This window comes from Glandiceps talaboti, chromosome 17 (assembly GCF_964340395.1).
Source record: "Glandiceps talaboti chromosome 17, keGlaTala1.1, whole genome shotgun sequence".
NCBI lineage: Eukaryota > Metazoa > Hemichordata > Enteropneusta > Spengelidae > Glandiceps > Glandiceps talaboti.
The window spans coordinates 19011943-19037752 of record NC_135565.1 but is presented as its reverse complement, the minus strand read 5'-3'; the positions used below and the strand labels follow the sequence as shown (position 1 = coordinate 19037752).

General features: G+C 33.8%; 1 protein-coding gene and 1 non-coding gene across 2 annotated transcripts; both read left to right on the top strand.

Annotated features, from left to right (window-relative positions):
* Nucleotides 1-4783: 4783 nt before the first annotated feature.
* On the top strand, nt 4784-16933 carry LOC144448157 (xylosyl- and glucuronyltransferase LARGE2s-like). Its single transcript, XM_078138310.1, has 17 exons — nt 4784-4869; nt 5207-5360; nt 6581-6752; nt 7061-7095; nt 7592-7687; nt 7812-7973; nt 8429-8560; nt 8961-9056; nt 9869-10060; nt 11004-11105; nt 11717-11804; nt 12304-12428; nt 13494-13649; nt 14283-14462; nt 15594-15718; nt 16258-16356; nt 16696-16933. Exons 1-17 carry the CDS (start codon nt 4784-4786, stop codon nt 16784-16786), a joined length of 2091 nt encoding a protein of 696 aa, XP_077994436.1. The 3' UTR covers nt 16787-16933.
* A 7931-nt stretch (nt 16934-24864) lies between these two features.
* Trnam-cau (transfer RNA methionine (anticodon CAU)) lies at nt 24865-24937 on the top strand. The gene has a single exon. It is a non-coding gene; the product is annotated as a tRNA-Met (tRNA).
* The last annotated feature ends 873 nt before the right edge of the window (nt 24938-25810 follow it).

Genomic DNA, 25810 nt, shown 5'->3' with positions numbered 1-25810 from the left:
TATCTGTATTTACATGTATCAAAGTATTTCAAACATTCACAGAAAGTAGAAGATATTCCATTCTATGATGTCTTAGAAATAAAGAGATTGGTCCAAATAAAAAAGTTGTTTGGTTCCGGTTACCTGACGCCACCTAGTTTTTCACATCGACCCTAAACTTTTTTTTACATATTTGAGAACAATAATAATAAAATTACAAAAATCGTGAAGTCTCGCAAGAAATAGTGGGTGTGAAAACTGCCATATTAATGATGTATTTGCATAAATAATAATTTTTGGCAATTGGGCAATATCTTCAGAATGGAAACTGCAAATTTCATATACATGTACATGTAATTTGGTTGATACATTGATGATAACAAAATGCATGTGTTCCTTAAAGTATGTTGATGTATATTGTAACGTTAGTAAATCGAGCAAAGCCAGTGAAAACTAACATGAAATAGGCCATACAAAATGTATGTACATGCAATATTTCCCCACAATTTCCGACACTGAATACAGGAAATGATAACATCTGGACACTGCCATTGATTGCAAATTATGATTGAATAGTATTATAGTATACATGTACTTGGGGAAATATTGTGAAAACACCATCCATTACAATTATTAGTTTTCTTGAACAGTAATGTGAACAAAATTGTGTACAAAAGGTACATGTAGATACAATGTACATTATAGCAGCCATTATTTTTATATTTCTTACCAGAAATGTACACTGTACTACATGTACATGTCACAGTAATGTCCTGAAATGTGTTTACATGTATATGTTGTATAATCACATGGTCGAATGTACATATGTATTGACATGCACAGTTTGTATTCTACAAAGACTGGAATACATTTTTACATGTAGGCTAGAATTACCTGAAATTCAATTCTTATCTCAAATAATATATAAAATAATTGCAAACTTTTAAAGTTATGACATTGAGTCTGATGATGAATTTAGTACGATACATCTACTGTATATGTAAGTTTTGAATTTGATAAATACAGAATTCCTCCAGGGAATAAATGTAATCAAAAGTTACATTGTAAAAGTAAATAGTCATATTGATAACATAGACCAGTTCTGTCTTTTCAGCTACATGTACAAATGTACCATACATGAAATAAAACTGTAAATAAAGGACTGAATTGATCGAAAATATGAATGAAAATTCCTACTCAGATACTAAAATATTTCTTGGAAGCGACTCCAAATGTTTGCCTACATCTTGTCAGGATTATCAAGGATATTTAACTACTAGTATTGTCACCATGGTGATAAAGGTGTCGTCGTAAATTTGAGATTCCCTTCCAAGAATATTTTTGACTTTGTTATCAGAAAATTTCATGAGTAAAAATAACTATAGAGTAACTAAGACAGAGTCCATTTTCATTTATAAATTGTTTCTGACAATTGATGCTTGCAAGTCAAAGTAATCAAATCTGAATATGAGCGAGTCATCAAACTATATGGAAGACAAAGAGTGGGATAAAGTCACAGGCATTTGTTTCCCGAGATACATGTATGTATCAAACTACAATAAAATGTCGATAATATTGATAATATACATGTAGATGTGTTTAGCCAACTATATATGAAAGGGGTAAAATTACACTTGCTTCTGTGATTATCGACATTTTATTGTATTCTGATAGAAATATTCTGATACGTATCTTGGGAAACAAATGCCTGTAGATAAAGTGGCCATATAAATGAAAATTTGGTATTTATTTTAGATTTTTAATCTATAAAACAATATTATCATTGCTTCCTAATTAAACAATTGATATGAAACAACATATGCCAAATCTGTGTTTGTAACTTAATATGTAAAAAAATATATATATATAAAATATGCAAAAAGGGTAAAAATGTATTTTTAAAAGGTTTGCTATTGACATACACATGTACAATAACAAACATTTTATAGTTATCAGTCATTTGCAATGTATTGAGTTACAAACACAGACTTGGCATATGTTGTTTCGTATTTATTTTCCAAGTAGGATGGTGCCATGAAAGAATTACAATGTAATTTATAAATTTTAAAAATCCAAAATAAATACCCAATCATCATCCATATGGTCACTTTAAAGAGCGAATATGACCTGAATTAGTACTTTCCAATGAGTACTAAGGGGTCAATTACATATACAGAGAACATTGTATACTTTTGGAGTGAAAAATTATGACATTGTACATTTGTTTGTCACCATGTACATATACATTGCTTCTATAGTTTGTTTAGGTACCCCCAGACATAACATACTTTGTACATGTATGTGTATAGTCGTCAACAATGAATCTGTACATGTACAATTTACATGTGTTTAAGTAAGTCACCATCTGTAATAACTGTATATGATACCAATCAATCTTTCTTGCGTAGCAAGTACATGTATGATACAGAAATACCTGGTAATGTGAATACCTGGTAATTCAGAAATACCTGGTAATACAGAAATACCTGGTATTACAGAAATACCTGGTAATACAGAAATACCTGGTAATGTGAATACCTGGTAATTCAGAAATACCTGGTAATACAGAAATACCTGGTATTACAGAAATACCTGGTAATGTGAATACCTGGTAATTCAGAAATACCTGGTAATACAGAAATACCTGGTATTACAGAAATACCTGGTAATGTGAATACCTGGTAATTCAGAAATACCTGGTAATACAGAAATACCTGGTAATGTGAATACCTGGTAATACAGAAATACCTGGTAATACAGAAATACCTGGTAATGTGAATACCTGGTAATACAGAAATACCTGGTAATACAGAAATACCTGGTAATGTGAATACCTGGTAATACAGAAATACCTGGTAATACAGAAATACCTGGTAATGTGAATACCTGGTAATACAGAAATACCTGGTAATACAGAAATACCTGGTAATGTGAATACCTGGTAATGTGAATACCTGGTAATACAGAAATACCTGGTAATACAGAAATACCTGGTAATACAGAAATACCTGGTATTGTGAATATGATCCTTTAGCAGACTGCTGAAGGACTGTTTACATCAACAAGAAATTTTCCAAGAGGATGTTTATCGTCTGATGTCAAAATATGCAAAAAATTACTTTTGTGTTAAATGAAAATTAACTTATTTAATAATAATAATAATAATAATGATGATAATAATGATTATACTTTATAAATTATATTATAATAATATACTATTACATGTAACATTTAGGGAAATAAATATCTTCATCTAACATTTTGCAGTATGAGTTACATATAAGACACATTTGTGAACATCATATACATGTAATGGAGTTTTTTTATATAGCACTTTCCTACTCTGTGCTCTAAGCACTTATTACCCCTGGCATGGATCTATACTGGGCAAAACAGCCCTTTATACTTCCTCAACTCCCTAGGAAGCATACAATCCATTGCAGCCTTTATAAGTACATAGGATGAAAGTTTACACATTGCAACCTCTATCCTAACAGGTCCCCAATTACCGGGGATTACAGCTGGGTGGACTGAGGCACAGTTGTGGTTGAAATCTCACCCGAGGACTTTAGCTACTCAGCAACAAACGGCAGCGATGGGGCTCAAACCTGCAACCTGCAGATTCCAACCTGGCCACGCTAACCATTCATGCATCGTGACGCCACAGAATGTACAGAATTTTATAGCTATATAGTTAGTTTGAATTCAATCTGTATTGTCTGTGACAGTGTCATACATGTGCATACTGTGTATTGTACAAAAATGTGTGGTTTTATCTTCTAATTTTCATTCTGATTCTTTTCTATTACCAGATATTAACGATGGTGGAAAGGAGTGAACCATTTCTCTGAGTGTGAAATAATGAGAGGCCATGTCATGTTTCGACCAAGAAAAAAGTACATTTTATTACTGTTAGTGTTAATGTCAGTGCCACTGATAATTCTCACGTACATCAGTATTACTAGAGATGGTAAGTTACTGTCAATGCTTGTCATGTTCGTATTCTCTAGTGCCATTGAACAGAAGAGTTTTTTAGAGTCAAGCACGATTGGACTTCTTATTGTAAATGAAGAGAGTCCACTATACTTATACATAATGGAGTTGAATAGACTTGTATATAAAAAATAGTCCTGCAATGTGTACATGTAGCATACAATGACTGGAGTCTAATAGTGCCTGGCCATGAGGGCTATAGCACCCGTTTATTACACCCGAGGGACTGTGAGTTACCAGAATCACATGCTATTTCACGAGGCCGAAGGCCGAGGGAAATAGCTTGTAATTCTGGTAGCTCACAGTCATGAGGGGGCAATAAACGAGTGCTATAGCCCAAATATAGGCCAGGCAATATGTGTTTTATAATATACCTCATGAAAATCTTGCCCTCTTCTCTTGAGGTTGGCAGATGACATCGTTCTTTTGACCTGCTGTCAAGGCGTGGTGGTCACGTGACCATGTAATAGTTGATGGAACTATTTCCCTAGGGAAATAGTCATTCTATTTTCCTATCACGTGACTGATTCTAGCGAATCATGGCACAGCATTATCACTAGGTATATTATAATGTTATCTATCTTTGATTACATAGCAGACAATGACTGGAATCTAATAGTGTTATCTATCTTTGATTACATAGCATACAATGACTGGAATCTAATAGTGTTATCTATCGTTGATTACATAGCATACAATGACTGGAATCTAATTATAGTGTTATCTATCTTTGATTACGTAGCAGACAATGACTGGAGTCTAATAGTGTTATCTATCTTTGATTACAGAGAATTTTAATAGAAATAATTTGATGGGATTTAACAATAGAGAAGCTGCATTGGCTGAAAGAGTACGTGAAGTAGAAGATGAAAATCAAATGTTGAGAAGACAATTGAGGTGAGTCTGTGAAATTCGTAGTCTTGTAGTAAGACTTTGGATCTGTGCTTTGTGGGTTGCTGAGTAAAGTGGAAAGGTAATGGTAACTTTGTCTGGGCACAGTCCAAATTGGTGAAGGACAACCAGTTGTGCGGTATTATGTCAAAATTGCCTTGTTGTGGTGCTGTTTAAGTGAGCAGTGGAAAAATGATCACATGACAGTGTTCCAATCTTACTTCATGGTGGCGCTGTTCAAGTGAGCACAGCAGAAGTGATTTCATGATACTGTCCTGATCTTGCCTCATGGTGGCGCTGTTTAATTGATTAGAAGATAACTTCTCCCATTATTGTTTTACAGTTTATCACAGTTTCAACTACAGCAGTCTTACCAAGTACAGAGTCAGGTTGGTGGTAAAGATGGACTAAATATTACAAGTGAGAAATTTGATTCAGAAACCAAAAATGGAACTATTATTTGTACAAATATGGAGGAAAGTGTGCCAAAATGTGAGGTGAGTATTACATACAGATTTGATAATAATAATAATAATGTTGGGTTCTTATATAGCGCTTTCCCACGCCGTGCTCAAAGCGCTTTACAATTATTACCCCTGGCTCGGATCAGAATGGCACAACAGCCCTTTAGTCTTCCTCAACTCCCCGGGGAGCATACAATCCATTGCAGCCATTTAAGCGCATAGGATTAAAGCCTTAACATTGCAACCTACATCCTACCAGGTCCCCAATAATACAGCTGGGTTGACTGAGGCACAGTTGTGGTTCAAATCTTGCCCAAGGACTTTAGCCACTCAGAAACAAACAGCAGGCAGCGACAGGTCTCGAACCTACAACCTGTAGATTCCAAGCCGGTCACACTAACCATTCACCCATCATGACTCCAGATTTAGCTATGTATTTAGAAACTAACATGTGTATAGTGTTTCAAGCCATCATTACCCCCATGTTGCTTCATCATGTCATGAATTGTTAACCTCACAAAGCAAAGGAAAAGTTGTGCACTCTTTTCGCAAGATGAAACAAAAACTTACTTGCTCTTTTTTTATCAAATCAGTGTGGGCACAAGTTTCTACTGTTCTGTTCTGTCCTGTTGTGGAGAGTTGATCAGATTTTGTTGTAAACCAATGACAATTCCAGATCTCAGTCTTTGTGAAGCCATATTATTACCATCAATTGTTGAGGTCCATCTGTTGAGGGCGCACTTCATTTGATTTTGTTAGCTTGTAGAGTTGTTGAAGAGAACTACATTTTGTACTTTGAATTGGCATAGATATATGCTCTACAAAGTGCACTGCAGATACATGTATGTTGTGTTCATCTTATGTTATTGAGTACAGTACATTGCAATATGGTACAAATGTACATGTGTATGTGTATGTCCTTTCATATACGCATCTGTTCTATTCTGTTGTTTGATGATTCATGTTGCAATCACATTGGCATGTTACAGTGCCAGTAGAGACACATGAAATCACATCAAATCAAATCAAATGAAATCAGATCAAATCAAATCAAATCAGATCAGATCAGATCAAATCAAATCACAATGTCTGTTCTGTTCAGTTCTTTTCTTTTTGGTTTTATTCAAATCCTAGCTGCGTCATATTGCATGTTACAGTGCCAGTAGAGACATGTGAACTCACATCAAATCAAATCAAATCAAATCCAAAAGTTGATAACTGTTCTTTTCTGTTCTGCTTTATCTACTTCCTAGGTGCTTCATGTTGCAATAGTATGTGCAGGGTACAACGCCAGTAGAGAGGTTGTAACACTCATTAAATCAGTCTTATTCTATAGAAAGAACCCAATACATTTACATTTTATATCAGACAAACCAGCCAAACTCACTCTCCAAACGTTGTTTGATACATGGAAAATACAAGGAGGTAAGTAATGTCTCTTACACCTACTACTTCTGTATTGCAACAAGTCTTTGGCCTAGGAGCACCTGCAAAATATTCATTGTGCAACTATGAATATATTATTTCTGCAGACTCCCATGATGCAATAGCAAAGATACACTGTAAAGGCACAAGATCAACTGAATGTTTCTATGACATTGCAAGTGATTGTAGGTGATGCAGAACCAAAAGTTTATGAAAATGCCTTTATTTCCTGGATTGGTGTTTCCCTTTGAAAATATTATGTTCTACTTTGAAATAACTAATAGATTAATTACATGTTCTACTTTCAGTGGATGTAAGTTTCTATGCAGCAGATGACTCCAAGGTAAGATATTATATTCTCAAATTTTAGTATAATTTGATTTTTCCTTACATTTACATTCATTAGAGTGAATACCAGAAGTTTAAACTACAAGTACATGAACTTCAGACAGGATGTAAAACCAATAAAATTAAGGAATTCAAAAAGAAGAGTTTTCAAAGTTTCTTGCGTTTTTGACTACATGACAAACACATGGTGACAGCATGGTGATCACCTGGTTATAGTATTATGGTCACATGATGACAGTATGAAAGTCACATGGTAACTGCATGATGGTCACATGATGACAGCATGAAAGTCACATGGTGAAAGCATACTGGTCACATGATGGCAGCATGAAAGTCACATGGTGATAGCATAATGGTCACACCATGAAAGTCACCTGGTAACACTCATATATCCATGGTTTACAAGTTCAACCTTGTGAAATTAACAAGATGAAGCATACATTTGTCGTGTTTAGTAATTTACAATAAAAATGTCTTTGTTTACCTTGCAGGAGGATGTATCTTGGATTCCTAACAAACATTACTCAGGTGTATATGGACTCATGAAATTAGTACTTACTAAAGTCCTACCTCTAGACCTAGACAAGGTGAGCTCAAACTTATTCTCCCTTGTTGTTGTTGTTGTTGTTGTTGTTGTTGTTGTTGTTTCCATCATTCTTCATTCCATTGCAGCTGATGTTGATTTAGTTCTTTGTTCCATCTATTTTTCAGGTCATAGTATTAGATACAGATGTAACCTTTGCAATAGATATTGCCGAATTATGGAAATTATTTAGAAAATTACAGAACAAGAAAGCTATTGGTCTGGTTGAGAACCAAAGTGACTGGTATCTTGGTACACTGTGGGTTAAACATAAACCATGGCCAGCACTGGTGAGTAGTAACCACAAACAAACAATACATACAGATTTTGGTCTGCACTTGTGAGAAGTAACAAGTGCCAGTAGGCAGTAACTTTTCGCTATTAATGTAGAATGCATCTGGGGAAATAGACTTGTTAAACATATGCTGTTAATTTGTTCAAGAAATTCAAAACTATTCTCGGTTAAAATCAATTTTAAAAAATCTGGGGTCACAAGACAAATTTTTGGAAATAGAGGTCAAAATGATATCAAAATTTCGTCATTTTTTATCCAATATGGCTGTCAATCCAATATGCCTGCTGATCCAATATGGCCGCCAAATACTATGTTAGGGAAAATAAAAGACTGTCAGTTTCCTTGAAAACAAGACAGGGAAACCCCAGATTTCTTTTATTTATTTGAAAATGACCAGGAACGAAGTTTAATGTGTCAAAGTTTAAAGAAATTGTTATTGCTATTTTACAGGGAAGGGGTTTCAATACTGGTGTGATATTACTTGATTTAAAGAAACTAAGACACATGAAATGGATGCAAATGTGGAGATTAACAGCAGAGAGAGAGTTGATGAGTATGCTGTCAACGTCTTTAGCTGATCAGGTAAGATCTCAGAAAAGCTAATGAGCTTTCTGTCTATATTTCTCAAATTCTGGATGATGAGATAATATTATGATCAGAGAGAGTTTATGAGTTTGTAATGAATATCTAAAGCTAATCGGGTGAGATTTGAGAGAGTTGATGAGTTTCTTGCTACATGTCTAACTGATAAGTTTAATGTAAGAGAGTTGGTTTTGCTTGTGACATCTCTAGGATTAGGGCAGTTAGACTGATTCCAATGAACTTATTCAGTGTATGTTGTGTGCTTTCTTGTCTTTTGTGAGACAGCCAAAAATGAACAATATGCATGAAAACGAAAAGAAAATCTGTATCCCAATAATGAAATGTCAGTCTACACTCAGTGCTTCTGTGTTACAATGAATTCATATATTTGTTTTTACAGGATATTATAAATGCAGTAATCAAGCAACACCCAGACATAGTGTACCAGTTACCATGTGCTTGGAATGTTCAGTTGAGTGAAAATACAAGAAGTGAGGTGAGAACACAATCATTTACATGTGTATGTATCCTACTGTGTGCAAACTACTTGATCAATCATTGCAATCATAGTTGTCACGGCTCGCTTGCCCTTCCATTGTTTATATGTCATCTCTGGGCCACTGTACTTGCCCTTCCAATGTTCATATGTCATCTCTGGGCCACTGTACTTGCCCTTCCATTGTTCATATGTCATCTCTTGGCCACTGTACTTGCCCTTCCATTGTTCATATGTCATCTCTGGGCCACTGTACTTGCCCTTCCAAAAGCAGACACTTCAAAACAGAAACAACTTTTTTGAAATTTGAAAAAAAAACACCTCATCACAACAGTACATGTATATCATGTCCAGAGAGAACATTTGACAGTGGAGTTATGATATATCTAGAGCAATATCTAGAGCAGCCGGCTTAAATCTACAGGTTGTGGGTTCAAGCCTTGTTGCTGCTGTTTGTTTCTGAGTGGATAAAGTCCTTTGGCAAGATTTGAACCACAAGTGTGCTTCAGTCAACCCAGCTGTATAATTTGAGACCTGGTAGGATAGAGGTTGCAATGTACATGTAAATGCTTTAATCCTATATATTTACAAAGGTTACAATGGATTGTATGCTCCCCAGGGAGTTGAAGAAATATAATGGACTGTTGTGCCACTTTAGATCCATGCCAGGGATAATAATTGTTAAGCACTTTGAGCTCAGCGTAGGAAAGTGCTGTATATGAACTAACATTATTATAATTATTAAATATACATTCCAATATCACATTATTCCTTATACATAAAATCTAACTTTTTTCAATGATTTGTTTCAGAGTTGTTACACAGAGATCTCCGACATCAAAGTTATTCACTGGAATTCACCTCAAAAGATGAGAGTTAAGAATAAACATATTGAAATCTTCCGTAACCTGTATTTGACTTTCCTAGAGTATGATGGGAATTTACTGAGGAGAGAATTGTTTGGTTGTGAGGCATACCAGAGGTCCAGTCCTGTAGAAAATGAGGTAAAGAAAGTTATGATGTTTATCTCTTGTTTATCTCATTTACAACTAGTAACACTGAAGTAAAGCACTTTCTCTATGTGCTACACTCATTTATAGCATTCATATCAAGTGTTAAAGTTACACTGTATCAATTGGTTTATTTACAAGCCCAGCATGTACCCTTTCTACTGTGGTTAATTAGCAAATGTAACAGTATACTTTTACACTTGATATGGATGCTATAAATGATTGTGGTACATACAGAAAAAGCTTTACTTTGGTGTTATGGGTAACTTGTACAACTGTTGCAGAATGTATCTAATATTTGTAGCTATCTTGACAACCATAATTAACAGGAATTAAAAAAATTCTTAGCCTAGATTCCAGTGATATGTGTTGTGTTGCTATCACCTTTCCCCCTATGCCTGTCAAGATTTCAGTCAGACAGAATGCACAAAATCTTGTTTTGTTTGGAACTTTTCCTGCCATCGGATGACATACATGACATTATGAATATCAATGAACTCGTCTCATTTCAAATCTAATTTAGATTTGAATGCACACACGGTTGTTACAGTGAAATGCCAGACGTAGAGGAAAGGTGATAGGAAATATCCCCATATGACAGGATTCTATGCTAAACATTTTTATGATGGTGCTGATATATGTTGAAGTAGAATTGTCATAACTTGGCAAGGCATGTACAACAGTGTGATTAGTAAAATTCCTTAATGGCCTTCATCATCACTTGACCATTCTACACTGTCAGGTGTCACCAACTACCTGTCATTAGATCATCAGTTGGTCTGAAGAAGCATCCAGGATAGGACGTGAAACTGTTGCCATTCAAAACAACAGTTAGTCCAGAAGGATAGATTGTAATTACTTCGTTATTTATGAAACATACCTTTTATTTGTATCATTGCATCTCATACTAATTCTTATATTTGACATTATTTTACAGATTGGAGAACTTGATGAAGATGACCAGTGTTACGATTTCAGAAGAGAAAAGTTACTAAACCATAGAATTCATTTATATTACTTAGATTACCAATACATACAGGTAAATATTTATATATATATATATATGTATATCATAGCTTTTATACTATTTATATTCTAAATGAAAAATGGAAAATGAAAAATGAAAAATAAATACAGTCATTACTTTTGCAGGTGTTTCCTTTTTAACTGAAATTAAATTCTCAAGAAATGTTCTCTTAGCAGAACTTCTGTCTCAGTCAAAGTTACTTCAAAGTGTAGATGTCAGATGACCTGAAATTTATATTGTGATACTTGCTACTGTGTGGAGATTATATCATGTGACAAAACTCCCTGATGCGTAGGTTCGAGTATGGCATAACATGGTTGTTTGCAAGAGTATTGCTTGTGGTGTTTTGTACGGCTGGACTTTCATGAGAGTAGTGATTGAAAGTACTGTAGAAATCACCTTCAGCACAAGTAAAAATACCCCCGAGTACCCACAGTGTAAATACCACTAGTGTTTTTGGTACCTTGCACTGCAGTGGAAATACCACTAGTGTTTTTGGTACCTTGCACTACAGTGGAAATACCACTAGTGTTTTTGGTACCTTGCACTACAGTGGAAATGCCACTAATTTATGCAAGTACTGGTGCATATATAATAATAGATGTTGTATTTCAATTTTTCAGACTTTAGGTGATACAGACGTCACATTGGTAGCCCAATTATCAATGGATAGATTACAAATGTTAGAAGCTATATGTAACCACTGGCTAGGTGAGGAGGATCTTCTTGATTTACAAAAAAAAAGGATTAATTCTTAAATGTTTGTTTATTTTTGTAATTTATCCAGCTATGTTGTCAATGTTTTTGCTAAGGTTAGGGAACCCAAGAGGGAAAATAGCAGTATTTCCTATTGAATCTATGGTAATTTTTTTTGGGAACATTGGTACAATTACATTTGGAACCTTGGTAAATTTTTACCTACTTGCATGTTTTTTTAAGGGTAGTAAGTAGGTAAAATCTACCGGGTTCCCATATCATTTTACCTGGATTCCACACCAAAATGACAATAGATTCTATGGGAAGCTATGCCAGTTTTACCTCTCTCCCCTTTTCTGTTACCTTGGTTCCCCAACTTTAGCAAAAACACTGTTAACTTACCACCCTCAGCAAAACCACTGTGTTGTACAATCTGAACTGATGAGGATGAGATGATTGTGAGTTATTGATATACACACAAGTACTTAATCTGGGCATTTTTATACTTCTGCAGGACCTATCAGTTTTGCTCTATATATGTCAGATGCTGAGGTTCAACAGTTTCTTAGATATGCACTTAGTTCAGAGATATTGATGTCTAGAAAGAATGTAGGCTATCACATTGTTTACAAAGATGGGGTAAGTAGTGCTTTGATGTTTATAACAAAGTATTCCTTATAAACTACATACTTACATTTATACTACAACATATCCAGTCACAATCTACTACTACACCCTCTAGTGGCAGTAAGTGAACTAGACTAGAGGGTCTCGTCTAAAGCTCCTCGTAGTGCTTTGATATTTGTAGTTTCATGACATTGGATAAAGCAATTTCCAACTTAATACCAGTACTTACATACATTTTGATTAACTGGAAATTTGATAATGTGAAATGTAAAATTAATTATTCAGTGAAATTTTGGCACCCGTAATAACATTTTACCTCATACTAGAGAGTTAAAATAGCACATTCTCACATATCTATACACACATGTAATGTATGTTTAGTGGAAGCACAGATAACTAACACATCTATGGTGGAAGTCATGATGTTGACCACGAAATTAGTGATTGTTCTTTTTATGACACATCTAGGAACTAAAATTCAATTTAAGATAACATGGATGATATTTTGCACCATTTTTGCTGAACACCCAGTTTTGTCAATAACAACAAGTAAAATATAAAAACATAAAATATTAATATTATAAATGTATTGATAATCGGATCGGTTGTAATTTTGTGATTTTGTCTTTTGATTCAATTATGTATGTGTATATGTACAATAATTCTTATTATGTGTGGGATTTTTTTGTTAACTAGCAATTCTATCCTTCAACTAATATATGCATTATTTTATTTTATGTGTGTTTGTTTTTATGTCCATTGCAATTCTATCCCATCAACTTTCTATGCAACGTGTACAATATATTTTAAATTATGTGTGTTTATATTGTTTTTGTCCACAGCAATTCTATCACGTCAACTTTCTATGCAATATGTACATTATTTCAAATTACGTGTGTTTATATTTTTTTTAGTCAACAGCAATTCTGTAACGTCAACTTTCTAAGCAATATGTACATTATTTCAAATTACGTGTTTGTTTTTATGTCCACCACAATTCTGTGTCCTCAACTTTCTGCGCAGTATGTACCGTACATTATATCTCACAATGTGTGTGTTTGTTTATTTTGTTCACAGCAATTCTATCCCGTCAACTTTCTACGCAATGTAGCATTACAACAAGTCAATACACCCTATGTATATTTATCAGATATTGACTTCCTTCCTATGTATGGATTGTATGATTATTTAAAGAAAGCTATTGGTATGATGGACATGACAAAATCTAACAAGGTAAACCAATCACAGCTCTGATTACAGAAACAAATAGGATAGTCATTTTGATCCAATCACAGCTCTGATTACAGAAACAAATAGGATAGTCATTTTGATCCAATCACAGCTCTTATTACAGAAACAAATAGGATAGTCATTTTGATCCATTCACAGCTCTGATTACAGAAACAAATAGGATAGTCATTTTGATCCAATCACAGCTCTGATTACAGAAACAAATAGTAGGATAGTCATCCAATCACAGCTTTTTTAACATGGAAATAGTTTACTGCAGATTAAATTCAATCACAGCTTTTGTAACAGAAATGAATATTTAAATAGTAAGTGGGATCCAATCACAGCTTTTGTAACAGAAACTAATATAAATAGTAAGTGGGATCCAATCACAGCTTTTGTAACAGAAACTAATATAAATAGTAAGTGATCCAATGACAGCTTTTGTAACAGAAACTAAATTTAAATAGTAAGTGGGATCCAATCACAGCTTTTGTAACAGAAATGAATATTTAAATAGTAAATGGGATCCAATCACAGCTTTTGTAACAGAAACAAATAGGGATCCAATCACAGTCACATTTTATTATCACAAAGAAACTTTTATACCTTGCCATTTTTTTTCTTCACTTCCAGGCTCTTATCGTACCTGCCTTTGAAACACTGAGATATCGCCTAACCTTCCCAAAATCTAAAGCAGAACTTCTTACCATGCTAGACATGGGAACTTTATACACTTTCCGATACCATGTATGGCAGAAAGGACATGCACCAACAAACTTTGCCAAATGGAGGACATCCACAACACCATATAAGGTAAGAGTATACATTATAATACCATGTATGGCAGAAAGGACATGCACCAACAAACTTTGCCAAATGGAAGACATCTACAATGCCATATAAGGTAAGAGTATACATTATAATACCATATATGGCAGAAAGGACATGCACCAACAAACTTTGCCAAATGGAGGACATCCACAACACCATATAAGGTAAGAGTATACATTATAATACCATGTATGGCAAAGAAGTAAATACACCAACAAACTTTGCCAAATGGAAGACATCTACAATGCCATATAAGGTAAGAGTATACATTATAATACCATATATGGCAGAAAGGACATGCACCAACAAACTTTGCCAAATGGAGGACATCCACAACACCATATAAGGTAAGAGTATACATTATAATACCATGTATGGCAAAGAAGTAAATACACCAACAAACTTTGCCAAATGGAAGACATCTACAATGCCATATAAGGTGAATTGTCTTTCAAGTGTACAGTAATACCATACAAGGTAAACTCTTCATATATTAAATGCTGGCAATACCATATAAGGTAAACTCTTCATATATTAAATGCTGGCAATACCATATAAGGTAAACTCTTCAGGCAATACCATATAAAGTAAACTCTTCAGTCAATACCGTATAAGGTAAACTCTTCAGGCAATACCATATGAGCTAAACTCTTCATGTACTAAATGCTGGCAATACCATATAAGGTAAACTCTTCATATAATGCTAGTAATACCATATAAGGTGAAATTTCTCCAAAATGCACAGCAATACCATATAAGGTAAACTCTTCATATACTGCAGGCAATACCATACAAAGTGAAATTTCACCAAAGTGCAAAGCTCTTGTCAAAGCTAAGGTGAAATCTGTCTAAAATTCAAAGCAATACCATAAAAGGTAAACATTCTATAAACTAATGCCATATAAGGTGAAAACTTTTCTAAAACTAAGCAATACCATTATTTTGTTGTACATGTAAATGGCAAAAGCAGATATACATTACATTGTGTATGTATAAATTTACTAACTTTCATTGCAATTGCACCCAATCGTATTCACACAAAATGTATAACACACTCTACTAATAATCAAATTACTACAATATTTTCTGTAAATGTATAAATGTTTGTTCCAGGTTCTATGGGAAGCAGACTTTGAGCCGTACGTTGTAGTGAAGAAAGATTGTCCTCAGTATGACACTAGATTTGTAGGCTTTGGATGGAATAAAGTAGCACATATAATGGAATTAGATGCTCAGGGGTAAGTTTATAATTATGGCTATTATTCCTGAAAATATCAGTAATAATTTAGTTTTGGAAATTAGAATTTTTTTTTCTAGGAATTCACTTCCACAATTTTACATGTGTATGTATAAATTTACTAAACTTCTATTGGAGTTGCACCCGATGATGTTCAGACAAGGTGTATATTTATTAGACTAAGTCCTTCGTTACAATAAAGTACTTCTGATGAGGATTGTTGACCAAGACAGATTGAAAGCTCAATGCTAAAAACCTCTGAACTGTTTGTGCATTATAACCTTTGCAAATCATTTGATATACCAAGCTGACCGTTTTTGGTCAAACTGTTTAATTTAGGAATTACATTTGTCCCTTGTACCATATTTAAAAATGTAACGTCCAAGCTGTGCCATTTTCAATTACTCAATGTTAAAAGTTTATTTACTTACATTCTCTACTATACCTTGTGGTGTTGCTCAATGTTATACAGTCAGTAAGGTTATTGTCATATTCAACCCAAAGTTGTACAACTGTAATTTTTGTGTTCATTTCTTTCAGATATGAGTTTATTGTACTTCCAAATGCTTTTATGATCCATATGCCACATGCTCCAAGTTTTGACATTGCAAAATTCAGAGCCAGTGAGCAGTACAGAGAGTAAGTAGAATGGGGGGTTTACCCAAATACACATGCACCGACACACACGTGCACACACACACACACACACACACGTGCACACACACACACACGCACACAATGGGGATGTAATTATATATATATATATATATATATATATATATATATTAGAGAGAGAGAGAGAGAGAGAGAGTGTGTGTGTGTGTGTGTGTGTGTGTGTGTGTGTGTGTGTTGGATAATTCACCATGTACCGGTAACTTGAATTTTACTTCTCAAATTGTTAATACACATGTACTGTAAAAATTGTTATTCTTTTGTTTATCAGTTTGAAGATAACATATATTTATTTTCTGTTTACAGGTGTTTAAAGATTTTAAAATCAGAATTTCAGAAAGACATGGCAAAGAAGTATGGATTCAAAGCTTTGAAATATGTAGCTGTGGATAAGTAAGAGATGGAGAACTTGATAAAACCTAGAAGTTTGATTAGTAAAGTTGGAAGATTTTGGGGAAATCTGGCAGACGATAATTAGATGTTGAAGATTTTATCAAAATCTAGAAATGTGTTGATAAAGGGCAGAGACCTTGTTCAACCTTGAAGTTGATTCTTTAGCGTTTAAGGTTTAACTCCAACCCAAAGTCATTTTAGTAAAATCTGGAGTCATTTTGATAAAATCTGGAAGTAATTTTGCTAAAATCTGGAGTCATTTTGATAAAATCTTGAAGTGATTTTGCTAAAATCTGGAGTCATTTTGATAACATCTTGAAGTGATTTTGCTAAAATCTGGAAGTGATTTTGATAACATCTTGAAGTGATTTTGGTAAAATCTGGAAGTGATTTTGATAACATCTTGAAGTAATTTTGCTAAAATCTGGAGTCATTTTGATAACATCTTGAAGTGATTTTGCTAAAATCTGGAGTCATTTTGATAACATCTTGAAGTGATTTTGGTAAAATCTGGAAGTGATTTTGATAACATCTTGAAGTGATTTTGCTAAAATCTGGAGTCATTTTGATAACATCTTGAAGTCATTTTGGTAAAATCTGGAAGTGATTTTGATAACATCTTGAAGTGATTTTGCTAAAATCTGGAGTCATTTTGATAACATCTTGAAGTGATTTTGGTAAAACCTGGAAGTTGATATTTTGGAGGGTTGGATGTTTTGTTTTTGTCTTTTACCAAAGTGAGGAGTTTGAGATTTGGTTTCCAAAATATGAAAGGCTGTTGCCAGAAGTCAGGGATCTTGTCTCAGCTTGAAGGTTATCTGTACATAATTCTTCTCTCTCGCCTTTTACTGTTCTCTTTTTATAGACACTGCAAAGTCTTATCTTTTTTAGTGTATTTTCGACAGAAAATTTTTATATTGAATGCTTTTCTATTTTAAGTTTGCATTTTAAGCGTATTTTTTAGTACATGTACTTTGTGTGAAATTTCAACACTGTGTAGAACGTTGACTTTAAATACTCATGTAAAATATTTTGTAGAAGAACATAACATTAAACTGAAAGAACTCTGAATTGTTTCCTAAATATACTGGTAGTTGACTTTATATAACATAGAATGTGCCTCGAAAATAAACTTTCAATATTTGCTGTTGTGTTGTAGAAAACTCCAACTATTCTCAGTTAAAATCAATAAAAAACAAGAAAAATCCAGGATCACCATACAAATTTTTAAATAGAGGTCAAAATGATAGCAAAATTTAGTGATTTTAGAATTCAATAAAATCTGGAGTCATTTTAAACTTTCAATATTTGCTGTTGTGTTGTAGAAAACTCCAACTATTCTCAGTTAAAATCAATAAAAAACAAGAAAAATCCAGGATCACCATACAAATTTTTAAATAGAGGTCAAAATGATAGCAAAATTTAGTGATTTTAGAATTCAATATGGCCACCAAATACTGTGATAACTCTTAGAGTCCAATATGGCCACCAAATACTGTGTTAAGTCTATGGGAAAATAGAATCCAATATGGCTGCCAAATACTGTGTTAAGTCTATAGGAAAATAGAATCCAATATGGCCACCAAATACTGTGTTAAGTCTATAGGAAAATAGAATCCAATATGGCTGCCAAATACTGTGTTCACTCTATGAGAAAATAAAGGATTGTTTATTTCCTTGAAAACAAGACGGTAAACCTCCAAAATTCTTTTATTATTTCAAAATGGGTGGAGAAAGCTATCATATGGCAAAGTTTGGAGAGAGTTAAAGAATTTTAATTTGTAGGGAAATTTGTTCCCAAGGCACATTCTACCGCAAACACTCCAGAGGGAGAAAGAGGATTAGCACTGCACCAAAATATCATGTCCCAAGAGTACATAAACAAATATTATCAAATACCGGACATTTTTTGAAATTTATTTTCACTTTTATAGTTGCTGTGTTGTTATTGTTTGGTTTTGGCTGAAATAAAATTCCTGTGCCACATTGCTTTGCATCCAAAACATCCTAAATCAGTGATAGCTAGGTCCCAGTAAAAAGCGTATTTCTCTTTTCAGTAAACTCAAAGTCCCCAGAAACCATTGTATTCCCAAGTATCAGATAACACTTTGTCAAAATGAAATGCACAAAATTTCTTTACCCAACAAAAGATTAAAACAATTTTTACTAAAAAATAATGTTCTCACTGGATGACTGTTACATTTTGTTTTGTATGATTTGTAAATTGTCATCAGTAACATTAATTTCTTATGTTCAGTGCCCCTTAAAGTGGTTTTTTTTTCAAATATTATAATGGCAAGTCTTTGCACTTTAATACCTTGATATTCTTCCCATGTGATCCAAAATTAAGAGTTCTTTTATTTCTAGTGTTAGTGCTGAACTCGAATAATTTACTAAGTATATTTTTGTAAAATTACTTACTGCAGTCTTCTTAAGTCATTATTATATATGATTCTATAACATGTCATATGACCGAATGAGGGCGCTGTATACAACCAGTAGTTCAATCTGCTTGTCCCTCTTAAGTGAAACACATTTCTTTTTGTTTATATCTCATACATATAGGGTGTTAAACGTTAATTTATTCATTATAAATATATTGTACATTTTTTAAAAACTTCCATTTGGTAATGCTTTTCCCAACTATTGATGTCTCGAAACTTTTTAGAAACTTTCTTGAATAACATTTTGTGCTAAAAATATCACTTTTTTGTCAACAAATTAACTTATTGTGTAATACATTTATTCAGAGTCAGTCTTGTACTTCCTTGTGTAGATTTTAATATGAATCTTTGTGTCCATTCAGAAATCATCGTTTTTCCCTCAATTTCCAGAAAACACACATTTTTGAATATTTATATCAGTATATATCATTCTATGCCTTTGAAATACTGTATTGTCTTATTACTCATAAAGAACAAATTTTCTATTGTAAAATGTCACTTTATTTGCTTTGTCACTTTTCTGCATGTATAGAGATTGTATTACAACCATTACAGCTGTAAGTCTAGAGATGCCTTTGATCAGAATGATGTATTACAAGTGTGAGCAATTGACACCATAACTACCACTCTTCACATTCGTTACTATAGGACATGAAAATTAGTCTATCCTGTTCTATTTTGACCGTTTAGCATGAGGTAAAATCTATTACAGGTAGTAAGAATGTGTTCCTTAAAATCCAGTTTTGCAGCTTTTGTATTCCTAGCAGTAGAGAATCATAAAGTTAAGGAAAGCTCTTTGATTATCAATCACTCACTCAGTTTATTTAGTGTCATGCATTTTCTAATGTGATGTAAAAGTTGAGAGGTAATGTACAGTTATAAATACAAGGCTGTGGAAAATAGATAAATCTTTCAATTTTACTGAAGGAATTAACTGTAGGTTTCTGACATAATTCAAATGATAGTGTATTCCACAGATACAACACAATATGTGAAATAGTACACTCACCATGTGATACTATGTGTAACTGGGTTCATGCAATGAACAATTTACAGATGATGGGATTACAATCCATGGTTGGGTAAAATCAGCAAAGTTTAAATACCTTGATGTAGTCAATATTATATTCACCATCATGATACAGTTGTTATTATTTCCATGTTCTATTTAAAATGAAAGTTTAAAAAGGAGAAAATCACCCAGAAACAAATTGGTGAAGAGATAGGAATTAGAAGATACTGATATATTCAAGTTTTGAGAAATGTATATGAATACCTGTCACACCTTAAAGTAAATCCCAGTCTTACCGACTAGAGGACATTTAGAAAAAATAGTGAATTCTTCCAAGACAGACACAGATTAAAATGAAGATTACTGCCACAATTTAGGACATTTAGAAAAATAGTGATTTCTTCTGAGACACACAAAACAAGAATTAGAAGCAGTTACTGATATTTTCAAGTGTTGAGTAGTGTACACAAATACCTGTCGCACCTTAAAGTAAATTCCTGTTTTACCACTAGAGAGAGAGGACACATGGAAAAATAGTGAATTCTACAAAGATACACAAAACAAGAATTAGGAGGAGTTACTGATATTTTCAAGTTTTGAGCAGTGTACACAAATATCTGTCACACCTTAAAGTAAATCCCAATCTTACCAATTGGAGGACACTTAGAAAATTAGTGAATTCTTCCAAGACACACAAAATTAAAATGGAGAATACTAACACAATTAAGTTGTGTTAGAGTGACTAGCAATCTGTTCAGTATTAATATATACATCCATACAGCAGCTGAACAATTCCTTGTAAGAGAATTACAGTTTGTATTGCATATTTTTGTACTGCTATGATATAAATTACATGTATTACAATTTGTCATTCTGTAATGTGCACATAAACTTGTATCATGTCATGTTGTCCCAGTGTGTAATGTACGAACTTAAAGTGGCACAAGCTGAGTTTATAAGCTTTTTACTCAAGTGAAAATAGTTACATAAAACCTTGATTAAACTATTCTAGTATAGATGCTTGGTCTTTGTAACATTACATTTGTCTTCTGGCATTGTTAGAACAGTAGATTGCTGTATATGAATAGGCCATTTCAGACTGCAAACAGGAAATTGACAATACAGCGCCCTCACTCAAATTGGGGGTATCATAACCTCATAGTACCGTTTCTTAAGAGCTTTGTCCCTTGGTTTTCTGTAGAAATGTACATCAGGGATATGTTCTTATTGTTCAGACATTGAGAACAGCAGCAGTGCTGTATGATTAACCGAGTAACCTATACCATGTATACCTCCAAGGTACATACAAACAGGAAGGAGAGCGCCACCATGCCATGGCAAATTTTGCAAAGGTCTATTCCTCAACATTTTTATAGTATAATAAATTACGTCATCAAATCATTTCTAAGTTATATCTTAATAGTAGGTTTATAGAGTTCAGTCAATTGCAAGTGATGATTAAGTGTACTTCATTTAATACCTTTTTATATGCAACAAGCATTATCCTCAAAATGTATAAACTCAGCTCGTGCCCCTTTGAGGAATAGTGAAGGGGAATGTAAAGATATTACTGTTTAGAAAGAACTTGATCAAAGGAAGTGACTGAATGTCTTTATCTGTATCGAATAATGTCTTATTTCAGAGTTCCTTTTAATGAAATAAATATGTTTTTATGACAGTAATACATATTAATTATGATAAAATAAAACTTGCAACGTTTTGTTGATGCACAGTGGTCATTTTAGTGTTGTAAGTCAGTCTTAGTGTACTTTTTCAAGAAGTAGGTTGTGTTGAATATTTCGCTTGCTTGAATGGTAGTGGAACTTGTGTGTGTTTGTAATTAGCCCCAGCAGGCACTGCCTGAAGGGGGCTATTACTGTGGGGTGTGTACGTTCCTGCATGTGTGTACCTTCACCCTCATATTTCTGGCGTGAACCAACTAATATCAACCAAACCTAGCACAAAGGTAACATACTATATATGTACATCCCTTTGTCATGCAACTGAAACAAATATGGCCTAGTGACAGCCATATTTGTTGTAAAATTTCACAATTTACATCATAACTTTGTTGGAAGCTATGTCTTCTGTGAAGACTTGTTTGCACAAGACATGTAAACTGAAAAATCATACTGTTGTATTTGTATGGCTTTTGGGGATGTGAAATCACTTGAAGCAAATATATGGTGTGGAGACTGACATCTTGATCAAATTTGTAAACCCGGGACTGTACAGTTTATGTAATGTACTCATCTAGAAACTATTCATTTGCTTTCGCATCAGAGATATTTTCCAACATTAGTGGAAGTTGAACACCAATTTCCAAGAGAACATTCAGTGCTAAATTTTAAATTACCACCAAGAGCTGATAAACTGATAACGTTTTCACATCCACACATAACTAACAATGCAGACTGGAATGGAGAGCTTGGTAATAAATGTTATTTTCATATCTGGAGACTGTTTTTCGTGAATGAAGTCCCTAATTACAATCACCTGTCAATGTGTGATGGATTACTACTGACTTATCTGATTAAAGTCTGATGTGGTGAAAGCAACTAGATGTCTTTATTTACCTCTATTTCCGTCATTTTGTGTCATTAGCTTTGTTCCTGGTGATAGCCGTCTTCCCAACGTGTGTTGAGAAACAATTACATTTCTGTGAAAGCTACAATTTCCTGTGTTAAAGTTAAATAAACCATTTATTGTTGGTGCTTATATTAAATTTTGAGATGACATGGACCAGTAGTATCAAATTTATTTATTCAAGCCTAACAAAACATACATTGTTTTAATTATATTATGATATATAATTATATTTTTACCATATTTTCATTAATTATATTTTGAAAAGTGTTGCCATGTACATTTCATTTTACATCATGTCATGACAAGTATCAACACATAAATAAATATGTTTTATCTGTATATTTGTTTTATTCTATGGATGGATGGAGGTAGGTATATGTAGTTAGGTATGTATGTATGTATGTATGTATGTATGTATGTATGTATGTATGTATGTATGTATGTATGTATGTATGTATGTATGTATGTATGTATGTATGTATGTATGTATGTATGTATGTGTGTATGTATGTATGTATGTATGTATGTATGTATGTATGTATGTATGTATGTATGTATGTATGTATGTATGTATGTATGTATGTATGTATGTATGTATGTATGTATGTATGTATGTATGTATGTATGTATGTATGTATGTATGTATGTATGTATGTGTGTATGTATGTATGTATGTATGTATGTATGTATGTATGTATGTATGTATGTATGTAAACATTGAACTAACTCTGAATTATGTATGTATGTATGTATGTATGTATGTATGTATGTATGTATGTATGTATGTATGTATGTATGTATGTATGTATGTATGTATGTATGTATGTATGCTTTATAATTTTGTTTATAATATATAAAAATCTGTGTAGCCCCTCGAAAATTTTGAGAGTGTGAAGGGAAGGGCTATAAAAAGATTGACCAAAATATTTTCTCCTAGATCCTATGTAGTTGCTTTTTACATGTTGGTGTTGTCTTGTAAAGCTTGGAAATTATTGTCTGAAAGTGTCTGAATAATCTAAAAATTGGCATTTAAGCACAGGGAGCTCAGTTAGTTTTGTTTACAAATACAAACAAACAAGTAAATAAACAAACAAAACACAAATACAAACAAATAAGTAAGTAAGTAAACAAACACACACACACACACACGTAAACAAACAGACAAAAACAAATAAACCGACAAATGAGTAGATACATAAGTAAACAACAACAAACCAATGAACAAACATGGTGACAATTGCGGGGGTAGGGTTTGTCCGTTGGTTTGTTGTTGTTTTTTCATGTATGTATCTACTAATTTGTCGGTTTAATTGTTTTTGTTTGTTTGTTTGTTTGTTTGTTTGTGTGTGTGTGTTTGTTTGTTTGTTTATTTCTTTACTTACTTGTTTGCTTGTATTTGTGATTTGTTTGTTTGTTTACATGTTGTTTGTATTTGTAAACAAAACTAACTGAGCCTGAGCTCCCTGTGATAAAATTCTCCAGGGCCTATAGAGGACACCCCCCCCCCCCCCGAAGTGGACATATTGCCTTCTCAAGCTTCCCCCCCCCCCTAACTTTCACTGTCAAGATTCTATTAAACTCCTTTTGGAATATATTTACCCTGTGTTGTCAATAATTATAATTATGAAATGCTATCCTGGGATCTTATAAAGTATTTGCAAGACGGTCAAGCATCCCACACGGAGTCACGATAAAAAAATACCTGTCATGTGAATATGATATATGGGGGGGGGGGGTCATCATGTTTTAGAATTAATTGATGAGGGACAGCCTGTTTTTGGTTGTACAGATGGGTGGGGGTCAATGACCCTTTGTCTGCCCGATGGAAAAATCCACTGAACCCCCCCCCCCGCTGCAGAACTGACCGAACCCCCCCCCCCCGGCTGCAGAACTGACCGGTCCCTTAGATAAAACTTGAACTTTGAGAGTATAGGTTATCTAATATTCGTGATCACTGATATCAACTCTCGATATCGTTGCTGTACCTATAATTGCCTGCGATATTCAAAATACAAAATGTACAAGATACGTTCAGCAGCCTCGTTAGCGCAGTAGGCAGCGCGTCAGTCTCATAATCTGAAGGTCGTGAGTTCGATCCTCACACGGGGCACTGATTATTTTGACAGTTTCAACAACAAATCACTGTTTGTACAATTAGAATAATTAGTTTGTGACCAAGATATCTGAATTTGTTACACTACTCGTTGTTTGGTTCATATTGTTTAAACTATGTGTCAGATAACGGGAACTTCTAAGATGATTTTAATATGTGTTATGGAGGATTTTAAATGAGTGTCAAATGAAAATGTGACGAGATTCATCCAAATAATATCGTGTGTTGTGTTGTGTTGTGTTGTGTTGTGTTGTTTTGTGCTGTGCTGTGTTCTGCGCTATGCTGTTCAGTGTTGTGTTGTGTTGTGTTGTGTTGTGTTCTGTTCTGTTCTGTGGTGCTGCTGTACATGTGCTGTTCTGTTGTGCTGTGTTGTGTTGTGTTGTGTTGTGCTGTGTTGTGTTCTTTGTGTTGTGTTGTGTTGTGTTGTGTTGTGTTGTGTTGTGTTGTGTTGTGTTGTGCTGCTGTACATGTGCTGTGCTGTTATGGTGTGTTGTGTTGTGTTAAGATTTGTGAGTAATTGTTTCCGAATTTAGTTTAATACTTCTCCGGATTTGTGTGATATGTATGTTTTTGTTTTGCTTCGCTTTGTTGTTGTTGTTGTTGTTGTTGTTGTTGTTGTTGTTCTTGTTGTTCTTGTTGTTGTTGTTTGTTTGTTTTTTTCTCTGAGGACAAAACTCGATTAGTTGTTTCGTCAACTATATTTGCCCTCATTAAAATAAAGTATTAATGTGTTGTGTTGTGATGTGTTCTGCACTGTGTTGTGTTGTGTTGTGTTGTGTTGTGTTGTGTTGTGTTGTGTTGTGTTGTGTTGTGCAGTGTTGTGCAGTGCAGTGTTGTGTTGTGTTGTGTTTTGTGTTGTGTTGTGGTGTT